Raw genomic sequence first — 12,894 nt, 5'->3', positions numbered from 1 at the left:
CTACAGTGAGGGAAAAAAGTATTTGATCCCCTGCTGATTTTGTACATTTGCCCACTGACAAAGAAATGATCAGTTTATAATTTTAATGGTAGGTTTATTTGAACAGTGAGAGACAGAATAACAACAAAAAGATCCAGAAAAATGCATGTAAAAAACGTTATAAATGTATTTGCATTTTAATGAGGGAAATAAGTATTTGACGACCTCTCAATCAGAAAGATTTCTGGCTCCCAGGTGTCTTTTATACAGGTAACGAGCTGAGATTAGGAGCACACTCTTAAAGGGAGTGCTCCTAATCTCAGTTTGTTACCTGTATAAAAGACACCTGTCCACAGAAGCAATCAATCAATCAGATTCCAAACTCTCCACCATGGCCAAGACCAAAGAGCTCTTCAAGGATGTCAGGGACAAGATTGTAGACCTACACAAGGCTGGAATGGGCTACAAGACCATCGCCAAGCAGCTTGGTGAGAAGGTGACAACAGTTGGTGCGATTATTTGCAAATGGAAGAAACACAAAATAACTTTCAATCTCCCTCGGCCTGGGGCTCCATGCAAGATCTCACCTCGTGGAGTTGCAATGATCATGAGAACGGTGAGGAATCAGCCCAGAAATACACGGGAGGATCTTGTCAATGATCTCAAGGCAGCTGGGACCATAGTCACCAAGAAAACAATTGGTAACACACTACGCCGTGAAGGACTGAAATCCTGCAGCGCCCGCAAGGTCCCCTTGCTCAAGAAAGCACATATACAGGCCCGTCTGAAGTTTGCCAATGAACATCTGAATGATTCAGAGGAGAACTGGGTGAAAGTGTTGTGGTCAGATGAGACCAAAATCGAGCTCTTTGGCATCAACTCAAATCGGCGTGTTTGGAGGAGGAGGAATGCTGCCTATGACCCCAAGAACACCATCCCCACCGTCAAACATGGAGGTGGAAACATTATGCTTTGGGGGTGTTTTTCTGCAAAGGGGACAGGACAACTTCACCGCATCAAAGGGAGGATGGACGGGGCCATGTACAGTCAAATCTTGGGTGAGAACCTCCTTCCCTCAGCCAGGGCATTGAAAATGGGTCGTGGATGGGTATTCCAGCATGACAATGACCCAAAACACACGGCCAAGGCAACAAAGGAGTGGCTCAAGAAGAAGCACATTAAGGTCCTGGAGTGGCCTAGCCAGTCTCCAGACCTTAATCCCATAGCAAATCTGTGGAGGGAGCTGAAGGTTCGAGTTGCCAAACGTCAGCATCGAAACCTTAATGACTTGGAGAAGATCTGCAAAGAGGAGTGGGACAAAATCCCTCCTGAGATGTGTGCAAACCTGGTGGCAAACTACAAGAAACGTCTGACCTCTGTGATTGCCAACAAGGGTTTTGCCACCAAGTACTAAGTCATGTTTTGCAGAGGGGTCAAATACTTATTTCCCTCATTAAAATACAAATCAATTTATAACATTTTTGACATGCATTTTTCTGGATTTTGTTGTTGTTATTCTGTCTCTCACTGTTCAAATAAACCTACCATTAAAATTATAGACTGATCATGTCGTTGTCAGTGGGCAAACGTACAAAATCAGCAGGGGATCAAATACTTATTTCCCTCACTGTATATTCACCAGGCTTTAGGCGTCAAGTCTTTGTGTCTCTGACTGTCTGACTCACTGACTCTAGGCTTGAGCCCTTAGATATTTCTCTCTCTGCTGCTAGTCAGCTGACTAGGCCAGAGGAGGGAGAGTTGGCCCATCCCCTAGTTATTATGGTTAAGCTCTAGCCTGCTTGGGAAATAGGTCAGGGCCCAGGCTACTGTAGAGGGATGGGACGGCCTGCTTACCTTCCAGCTTACACAGGCAAATCTGTTATATCTGTGGATTTGCGATGCGGGAGAGCGGTTTTTAATACCATAATCTAATGATATTTTCCCCTGGTGCACCATCGGTGGAGGAGATCAGTGGAGCTGCAGGCAGATGTGTGGGATGATGGTTATTTGTATGATTCATCTCTCTATTTGTAGGACTTATAATGATGAGTATTGTTATTAGTAAGTCATTTCCAAAATGATGGATCACGTGTGTGTGTGTTTGTTACGCTTGTCTGTGCATGCCCACTTTTGTCAGAGTGTACACTTGCTCGTTTGTGTGGTGGGGTTCTATCTCTAGAAACACAGAAGCTGATTGGAGGAGGCCTTGTTGATTTCACTTCCTGTAGACAAGTGTTTTACCTCACTTTAACTTAATGCTGCTCCGTACCTAATCAACTCCTGGTCACTTCCCTTACCTTCTTCACGTAGGGACCTTAAACCATTAGATGGGTATTAAGGATGATGGCTCCACTTTGCCCCCTGAAAGGCTAGGACTAGGTTCCACCATATTGCTTATACCTATCCAATCCTTTTACATCTACCGAAGTGTCTTGGGGTAGGGGCTAGGAGTCACTTTGGAGTTGTCTGAGTCTTGCAAGAGCTTGTGGTTAACTCTTCTAGAGGAAGAGAGTTGTCAGAAACCAGTAACCGCCAGTAGTCTGCACAGTCTGTAGGTTCTTGTTTCCGGAATGCGCCATTTTGTCAACTTCCCTCTTACATGTTGAGTATTTAGCGGGGTAAGTCTACTTCCAATTCAGTGTACCTGTGTTCTATTTCTACTAACGGTCACCTAGAGACCTACACTTTTCTGTTTAAAATATGTGAAGCATCCAGTGTTGTGAGGTTGGAGGCAGGTAATGTGGTGTTAGACTGCGTATTTGGTACAGACTGTGTTCAGGGTTTCAGCTTGGGGAAGTAGGTTATGGGTTGTTCATTAGGCTGAAATTACACATTGCAGAGTTGGATAGTATAACTGTCTTACTGTTAGGGATAGGCAAGATGTATCCTCAAATATATTTTTGACAAAATACAAAACACCCTCGAGTCAAGACAAAACCAAAAATACATATGTGTATATTTTGTATAAAAAATACACTATTTTACAAGTATTGTCAAATATAATAACAAAATGCACAAAGTCATTGAAACATGTATTCCAGCGTTAGCGTTATTGCTTGCTGCTTCAGGAGAAACACTGAGGTAGTCTAATAGTCTGACTGCTGGTAGGGACAACAGCCTGTTGCTGGACCAGCTGAGAGCATTGCTCCATAGCGCAGCATGCCTGGGAGTTGGGACAGAGGCATGCATACATTTTAATTTATTTGTTTCATTTGGCTCCCATGCTAAGGAAGGGAAAGATAATATATATTATGGAAGGAGATATGTAGCCATGATTCCCCAAGCATTAAAATGTCTGGGGTTCACTAAAAGAAGTGAGGGAGTATTAGGACGCTTGTCCAGATTCACTCCTCACACTACAAGCTATGACGCCTTGATCCATCTGGTAAAGACATACCATTTATTTTGAACGCATCATCAATCTCTTTTGGTCTGTTTTCTGGTCTCGGCTTTCACCTCTTTGTTTTACACTCTGTTGCATTCTCTCTCTCTCTGTCTCTCTCTCTCACTCTCTCTATGTCTCTCTCTCGGTCTCTCTCTGTCTCTCTCTCGCCTCTCTCTCTCTCTGTCTCTCTCTCTCTCGCTCTCTCTTTCTCTCTCTCTCTCTCTCTCTTTCTCTCTCTCTCTCTCTCTCTCTCTCCCCCCATTTGACACCTGGCTGTCATGTAAATTAGTCTTGTTGCTGAGAGCAGCATTTAAAAAAACAGATGGTAACACAACAGTTCACTTTCCTTTTCTGGGCATAAGGCTGGATGTGTGAAGTTGTTGCATTGACTGTGTATATTGCTGTAACAATGTGATGTGATTTAAAGGGAACATGATTTTCTCTCTAGTTTGTAGAGTGCTGATTTATAGGTATTCATCTATTGTGTGATCTAAGCTTTTCTGAAGTGCTCTCCAGATTATCCTCCATTCAGATCTTTGCTTGCGTTGGCAGATTTCTGAGCCACACTTCACACATTACTATATAGTAACTGAACTACTGTGTATGCAACCTCACAGTTAATGCTCTAGTGATGTAATTAGAACAGAATTGGCAAGTTCCCTTTTATACCATTCAGTTATTGTTTTGTGCGTGTGTGTGTCTTACAGCTTCCATGTGAAGAGTAATTCCATTGAACACCACAGTAGTTACGGAGTTAACTACACGGCACAACACCAACTTAACAAGAACTGTTGTCGGTTTTTGTCTGAAATGATGTTACACACGTGATACTTCTCTCCTCTGATCTGCATTTGACAGAGGTCTTTATGTCAATCATATGAGCTGTCATGAGGGGGACTCAGTCACCCCTTAGAATAGGGAGTTAGGATAGGGGGATAGTTGCCCAGGGGTTGCAGTATGGTTGCAGAGGGTTAGACTCTTATGAAGAGGATTGATAGACTAACATGATCAGAAATTAACCATTAAAAACATATATCTAAATACAAATATATACACAAACATGCAAGCACACAAATATACACAATACACATTACATGTACAGTTTAAATCTAAAGTTTCTATGTAAAGTTCCTACACCATTTTCTCTGTATATTAGCTCAGTCCTCTCGTTCCTTGACAGGTCTGAGGTTGTTGAGAGCAGAGTCGTGATCCAACCTGTCCTCCTTCTCCTCACAGCTCTCTAATATCTGGAATGACTGAGGGCTATATAAACTCACTCTCTCTCTCTCTCTCTCTCTCTCTCTCTCTCTCTCTCTCTCTCTATGTCTCTCTCTCTCTATGCTTCTCTCTCTCTCTCTCTCTATGCCTCTCTCTATGCCCCTCTCTCGCTCTCTCAATTTCTCTCTCTGCCTCTCTCTCTCTCTATGCCTCTCTCTCTCCCCCCCCCCCTCCCCCCCTCTCTCTCTCTATCAATGATACATTTAGATGCACTACAGTGGTTTATTCATAACCTTAAGAATGCCATCATGTAGTTGCGTGGTATCTTTGTGTCTTAACCGTTTCCTGCCTTCTGCATGCAAATATTTCTCTCTCTATTTTCTACATCTACCGCTCTCTCTCTGTCACCATCTCTGTCACCGTCTCTGTCACCGTCTCTGTCACCGTCTCTTTCTCCCGTTCTCTACTTCCTCTCTGATTCAGAGGGGTTAAGGGTTAAAGGCGGATTTCATTTGAATGCATTCAGTTGTACAACTGACTAGGTATCTCCCTTTCCCTATACACTGAGTGCACAAAACATTAAGAACACCTTCCTAATATTGAATTGCACCCCCCCTTTTGCCCTCAGAACAGCCTAAATTCGTTGGGGCATGGACTCTACAAGGTGTCGAAAGCATTCCACAGGGATGCTGGCCCATGTTGACTCCAATGCTTCCCACAGTTGTCAAGTTGGCTGGATGTCCTTTGGGTGGTGGACCATTCTTGATCCACACAGGAAACTGTTGAGCGTGAAAAACCAAGCAGCATTGCAGTTCTTGACACAAACCGGTGCACCTGGCACCTACTACCATATCCTGTTCAAAAGGCATTTAAATCTTTTGTCTTTCACATTCACCCTGAATGGCACACATACACAATCCATGTCTCAATCTCAATCCTTCTTTACCCTGTCTCCTCCCCTTCATCTACACTGATTTGAAGTGGATTTAACAAGTGACATCAATAATGTGATGGATGACAAGTTAATGTATATGTCATGGAAAGAGCAAGTGTTGATAATGTTTTGTACACTTGGTGTATATAATAGTATGATATCTGTCTGTCTAATTACCCCTTTCCCTTCTCTCTCTGTCTCTCCAGCCCCAGTCGTATGACGCGGTTGAGCCGTTGGACCTGGAAGAGTTTCTGATGTCACAGCTGCGGAGTGGAGACTCCGCCCTCATGCAGGAGCTTGGAGATTTCCCTGATGATGACCTGGAAGTAGAACTGGTGGAGAAGGAGTGTCGGACCGTACGCCACTCTGTACCAGAGGAGGGGTGGGTCGCATGGTCACATGATCAATATAGAATAAACTCAACCATACATGTTACCAGATGACTTATGCCTATCAGATCCCCACAGATCTAGGAGAGAGCAGGGATGGTCTAGAGTTCTGGATTAGGCATTGATTTAAGTCTGGCTATTAGTCCAATAGTCCCAGTAACTTTCTCCATTATGAACCTATATCTGTGTCCAGATGACGCCCCACCCACTAGTTCCCTAGGTCCCACTATGATGGCTTATCATGTAATAGAACAAGCATACCTCAGAAGGCTATTACAACCCAAGAGGGTGTGAAATAGTGAAAATATTCTGTCAGTGGTATCTTAGTGTTTTAGGATTGTCACTCACCTTGAACATGATGGTACAGATAGTGCTGATGAGATAGGAATGCAGAATGAGGGAAACAGATTGTGTGTGCGTAATGAGTGTGTATGTGTGTGCTTAACATCCTTCTCATTCCCTCTCTGGCCTCCTGTATTTCTATAGGGTGGAGTTGGATTCCCATGTGAGGGACTGTGTTCAGAGTTACACCCAGCCCTGGCTGATGGTCAGCAGGAGGTAAGCTTCCTTTGATCAACTCTTAGACACATTCAGGGTCTGCTTTCTTTCCTAATCTCCTTTCCCTTATGACTACTGACCTGTAAAATGCTAGATATGTGTACGCTAGTGGTCACTAACCCTGGACCTGGAGAGCTACTTGGTGTGCAGGCTTGGGCCAGCATGTGGCTCAGTCATCAGGACCAGGGTTGAAGACCACTGGTGCAGACAATACAGTGGAAACCTATGCAGTGGTTTATACAGAGGAAACCTATGCAGTGGTTTCTTTCTCAGATGCAGCACCATAGGTGGGTGTGTGGGTGTCTGTCTGTCTGTCTGTCTGTCTGTCTGTCTGTCTGTCAACATAGAGATGTCTGAGAGACCGTGATAACCCCTCTGTCTATCTTCACACATACCACACACTGATTACTTATCACAGCCTAGGCCCACTATCTACTATTGGTACACACACACACACACTCACACACAGTCTCCTGGTCAGGGTGTTCATCCACATCCTGGGGTTCTGTGTGTATGTGGGGGGTGGAATACTACATCTTTTCTGCTCTGATCAGATAAAAATGGCACTGGTTTATCAGTAACTGTGTGTGTGTGTGTATGTGTGTGTGTGTGTGTGTGTGTGTGTGCACGCAGGTGCCAGGGAGATGGTTGGAGTGCATATTCAGAGCGGGCAAGTCTACACAAAACTCTGCAGAAACAGACATTTGAGTCCGATGTCCAGCCAGAGAAACTAGAGACACCGGTAAGCACAAAATATACACAACAATGCATACCCAACAACAACAGCAAAGGGCATAAAAAAATAAATCAGGGTTTGGGTCCATAAGGAGCAGTTTTGTCAGTCCCATTGTTATCAGAGGACCAGAGTGTATTCAGAGTATACAGTAGTAGGACATGCAGGTATCAGATCCAAAGATTACATTACGGAAGGAAATAAACAGAGTAACATGATACCCTGGGTATTCTATCAGAGAAAGATAACATGAAACCTGAATACTAGAGTTGTTTCAAGCTACATCTCCTGACTCCTCGGATTGATAGATATAGATTGTCTTTTAGTTTTAGAATCTCTGTTCTGGTGAGAAAATTCTAATCGGTGTGCAATGAAAGGAGAGAAAGAAGGAGAGACAAGGAGAGAAAAGGAGAGAGAGAACAGAGAGAGGGAACCATAGACAGCGAGACAGAGCGAGGGGAGGGATTGGGCAGCACAACACTGAACACAGAAGTGTTTTTGTTATTCCTATGACCTCCATCCTGGCACCGTCTCCCTCATGTCTACCCAGCCTGCCCTGCACACAATGAGACGTGAATATTCATGCAGTCCCCCTCTGCTTCCGACCAGCCCCAGCCAGCATCCAGCTCTCTGTCCTGCCAAATCTCCAGCCAGCACCCAGCCAACCCCTGCTCCAGCCCCCTGCTCCAGCCCCCCACCTCTGTCAGTCCATGGTCCCGAGCTCAAATCTGGCCCCTGACAGTGAAGTCCAACTCCCAAGTCCCAAGGTCCACCAGCCCCAGCAAGCCCTAGCTAACCCCAGCCTCCAGCCAGTTCTACTGTCTCTCCAGCCAAATTGTCTTCAGCCCTAGCTCCTCATCCCCAGCCCCAGGCTCATTCCCAGCCCCAGGCTCATTCCCAGCCCCAGGCTCATCCCCAGCCCCAGGCTCATCCCCAGCCCCATCCCCAGCCCCATCCCCAGCCTCATCCCCCAGCCTCATCCCTAGCCCCATCCCCAGCCCCAGCCCCAGCCCCCAGCCTTACCAAGTCATAATCACCCAAACCAAAGGCCCTTGTTCCAGCCGTGTTTTTCCCATCCGCTCTAGGCCAAAGAGAGAGAGAGGGGAAGAACCGGCCTATTGTCACTCAGCCTCTAATGGTCCCCTGCTTCACACTGCAACACTCTGGTGGTCATTAGCAAGGGTGGGATAGGGGCACAGCTAATCAGTGGTGGGGGTGTGGAGGTTAGATGGAAGATGGATGGATGTTTCCTCTTAAGTTTTAGGATTGTTGAAGAAGCCAACATATTTGAGTAATTCAAACCAAATATTTTAAACCAAATGAGGCAAATTTACTGCAGGATTGCAACAGAGAAGAGGGATGAAGGGTGAGGGGGTGCTGTGAGGAGGAAGGGGGTTGGTAGGGGTGATGGTGGTGGTGGTTGAAAGCAGGACACAGCCTGAGAATCCAGAGCTGTCCAGTCATGTAGCTCAGTTGGAGTCTAATTCCATATGGACGTAATACCCCCTGATTAACTATGACCTCTCCATGGTGGTAGGAGGCACCATTTTACTCAGAAGTTACTGGGCTTCCCTGGAGTTGAAACCCGTTAGTTATGGATTCCATGAGTTTGTCTTGATTCTCTTGATGTTCACACACAGTTAATCACCTATGGACGTCTTATCGCTCCACTGCCATAGCATAGCAAGTTACCGGCCTATACACTTAAAGTTCTGCAATTATTTGGAACACTGATTTAGGCCTACATGCAATAAACTTTAGTTTGGGAGAAGTAACATTATTTTGTTGGGAGAATTCAACATTATTTTGGGATGTTGTCTCTCTCCCATCCTCTTCCGACCTCCTCACCCTCCCTGTCCTCCTCTCTCTCCTAATACCAGTCATAATTATTACAGGTGAAGTCCCCCTCCCTGGCGGTACTGAGTGATGACTCCAGCAGGACCCTGACCTCCTCTGACTTTGACCTCCGCTCTGGTCTGACCCCTGACCCCAGAGTGGAGGGGCTGCTGCACTTCAGTAACCATGACGACCTGGACAGGTTGAACCAGGAAGCCCGGCAGGGGAACCGCCACCCAGAGCTGTTTGCCCTGTACCCAACCGCCGACGAGGTGAGAGAGGGAGACACACGCATGAATACAGTGCATGCTTCTGTGCATGCTTGACTTGAATTGAGTGGCTGGATCCATGACATTCCTCTGGTATTCCAGGATGATGCAGTGGAGATCCGGCCCATTCCCGACTGTCCCAAAGAGCACATGGGAGACAGGATCATCATCCGGTGCCAGGCCATCAAGTATGGGAATTACACTACCTTTCACAGAAGGAAAATAACTGTATGCCTCTAGCTAACTAGCTACATGTATGTGAGAATCAACATATTGTGTGGGATAGGGTGGCAGAGGGAGGGGAGGAGTGTAGCCCACAGAAAGTTTGTGTGAGAAGGAGTAGATTATCCCACATTATGAATAATGGGGAAATGTTCCCTTTCTCTCCCTGTCTTACACTCTTTCTGTGGGCTAGTATCTCTGTCTGTCTCTCTCGTTCTCGTTCTCTCTCTCTCTGTTCTCTCTCTCTCGCTGTCTCTCTCTTTCTCTGTTTCTGTTCTCTCTCTTTCTGCCTCTCCCACACCATAAAGCTGCTTTCAGCTAAGTTCTGCATCATCTCTAAGCAGTGTTTTGGCAGCTGCCTGTCCCAACTTTCAGTTGGGCTCATTACTCGATTGGCTCAGTTCCAAGTCTAAGTGCTATGCGAGTGCATGCACCAACATTTCATGTTGCTGTTGCATCTGTTGAGTATCCTGAGTTGATAAATAGAATCAAATCAAATGTATTCATCACATACACAGTTTACAGCAGCTATAAAAGGTGCAGCGAAATACTTATGTGCTAGCTCCCTCAACAATGCAGAACATTATAGAATAGAAAAAAGGTCATTATATGTCAGGCTTATTGATGATGTTTGCTGGCTGGTCGACACACTGCCGTGAAATGACAGTCTGATATATTTTCTCCCCTATCCTCCGTAGGTTTGAGATTGACATCGAACCACTGTTTGCTACCCTGGCTCTGTATGACCTGAGAGAGAAGAAAAAGGTATGTTTCCTTCTGAAGGGTTTTGTGCTTTTTTAGAATGCTGTATTCTTTGGCCCGCTGTGTGTTATGAGGTCATGAAGAATTGCATGCCTTCATGTTGTTGAAGCTTGAAGTTGTTGGAGGTTAATGCGTGTTAAGGACAAGACTCACCATAGCAAACGTTGGCCGTGCGCAGTAGGTCACGTGCTGCTTGTCGGCGAACAGTGGCGATTCAACATGTACAATCGTCAGGAAATGAACAGAAAATGATGGCCGATGTTCTGGTCAGTTCGTCGGCACGGTTTGTTTTATCTTTTAGGTGATCTCATGACCAGTGTGTCAGGTTTGTGTTGGTGGTCAGTGAAGTGGTGGATCAGTGGGATGTCCCAAGACTTTAGCCACAGTAGACAGAATGTCCGGAAGCACTGGGACTGAGCAGCTTCTCCAGTAGACCAATCATAGCCGTGTTCATACAAACAACCCATCTGATTCACACTGTACTCTCCTATCCAAACACAACTCTGTTAGCCAAAGCTAGTAGCATGTGTGTTATGGACTTGCACAGCTGGATGGTTTTTGGATTGAAGTTTTAGGCTTCAAGGGCACCACATTTGGATTTGTGCCACTGACCTTTTGGTCATCTGGCCACACTGCATCCTGGTTGGGCAGTCTGAAAGTGTTACGGTCTTTTTGTACTGCTTTTCCCTTTATTATGCACTGGGAACCAGGTGATGCTGTTCTCCATAATATCCATAGGGCAAAATGTGTTATTGTGGAGGTTAACACTCTAACACTCCTCCTTATTGAATTCATTAGAGGAGGAGGCAGATGGGCCTGAAAAAGGCACCATGTTGTAGGCCAATGAAACATCCCTCTGTTATGAACCAGGATGACATACTGTCCAGCATGTTGAACTAATTACACTTGACATGACTCAATCTGGAACAGAGGGGTTTGGTGACTGAGGTTCTGTCTCTCTCTCTGTCTCTCTCTCTCTCTGTCTGTCCCTGTGTCTGTCCCTGTCTGTCTGTATTTCCCTCTCTATCTATCTCTCTCTCTCTTTCTGTCTCTGTCCCTCTATTTCTCTCTTTGTCCCTCTATTTCTCTCTTTCACCATCTCTATACTGTTTCTATGCAGTGAAATGCAGTGTTGTAATGCGGTTTTGGTTTCACATCTGGGAAATATGCAGCAGATGTTGATATAATTCCTTGGAAACATTTCTCTAATCCTGTCCTGCTCTGACCGACTGACAGAGGGTTACAGTACACACTACCAAAACCATGGGTATATGAAAGATTATTACAGCGAAGATGGTTATGATTATTAGGCCTACCAGGGTGTGTGTATTGTAGGCCTACAGTATAAATATTATCATACTAATCATGGTGCATACAGGGGATTGTGAGGTTTATGCCAGATGTTTAGAACACAGCCAGCAATCATCAGCTGTGCTGCATTTCATCAAAATTAAAATGAAGTCCTGTGGAACTCTTGGCTTTTTAAAGTTAACACACTGCAATGCTGTCACTATGTAGACCACATGAACTGTTGAAATGTGAAGTGTTGACCCAAATATACGCACACACACACAAACTTCCCCACCCAACACATTTAGAACTGTCACTCTCTTCTGACTGCTTGAGATTAAACTTGAGAGACTGAGGAAGAAATCCATGCTGTGTTAGGTTGTGTGCCAGCAGCAGCATCAGTCCTGCTATGAAGTGTTAAAGACTGTTGTAGAGGACTCATATTGTGACATGTGCAATGAGGAAGTTGTAAATTGGTTGGTAATGGGACCTCACATGACACTCACAGCATACAGGGTCACCGTAGGGTCATCCTCTTCTCAGGACACAGTCACAAGGGAGGAGCCATAGAAACAGAGGCTCTTTCTCAATTTGTCTTTCCTCGATTCGTTACACCCTCTCTCCTTGCCTCCTTCTCAAAGCGTATTGGACGAAGAGATCCTATGTCCATCCCCTCTAACCTTTTTTCCTCTAATGAATTTTGAGAAGGAGGTAGGTGATGAGAGAGGACGTGAGGAATCAAGGAAAGATTAATTAAGAAAGAGACAGAATGTAAGGACATCACTTTGAGACATTACATTCACTGAAAACACTTTATGTGAAATCTCTGCCTGGGACAGTTAGCATGTCATATCTATGACAGTGTTGTGTAGGCTGTATGCTGTATGATGATGGGTACATGTAAAGTGTTACGAAACATTTAATAATGACACAGCTGAGAAATAATCTCAACTCATTATGTAGCCTTTATAAGGCTTTATAAATGCATTCATAAGGACACTTACAGTAAAGTGTTCCATAACTTCGTATCCAGAATACCACAGTAATGTTGTTTGGTTATTGCTAGAGCCAGTGTACTGTCTGTGGTATTATAGTAGGGCCAGAGTACTGTCTGTGGTATTATAGTAGGGCCAGAGTACTGTCTGTGGTATTATAGTAGGGCCAGAGTACTGTCTGTGATATTATAGTAGGGCCAGAGTACTGTCTGTGGTATTATAGTAGGGCCAGAGTACTGTCTGTGGTATTATAGTAGGGCCAGAGTACTGTCTGTGGTATTATAGTAGGGCCAGAGTACTGTCTGTGGTATTATAGTAGGGCCA

At 45.0% G+C, this 12,894-nt stretch overlaps 1 protein-coding gene across 1 annotated transcript in view; it reads left to right on the top strand.

Annotated features, from left to right (window-relative positions):
- Positions 1-12,894, top strand: part of LOC311145140 (dedicator of cytokinesis protein 8-like) — a 68,840-nt gene that overhangs the window by 14,123 nt on the left and 41,823 nt on the right. The window contains exons 3-8 of the mRNA XM_084181334.1: positions 5,723-5,898; positions 6,392-6,463; positions 7,097-7,205; positions 9,092-9,304; positions 9,404-9,489; positions 10,222-10,288. Of these exons, the coding sequence (XP_084037460.1) occupies positions 5,723-5,898; positions 6,392-6,463; positions 7,097-7,205; positions 9,092-9,304; positions 9,404-9,489; positions 10,222-10,288 (723 nt within the window). The remainder of the gene's footprint in view (positions 1-5,722; positions 5,899-6,391; positions 6,464-7,096; positions 7,206-9,091; positions 9,305-9,403; positions 9,490-10,221; positions 10,289-12,894) is intronic.

The sequence above is a fragment of the Coregonus lavaretus genome (genome assembly GCF_964263955.1).
Source record: "Coregonus lavaretus genome assembly, chromosome: 17".
Taxonomy (NCBI): Eukaryota; Metazoa; Chordata; class Actinopteri; order Salmoniformes; family Salmonidae; genus Coregonus; species Coregonus lavaretus.
The sequence above is the reverse complement of the archived record's forward strand: the minus strand, read 5'-3'. Positions and strand labels throughout refer to the sequence as shown.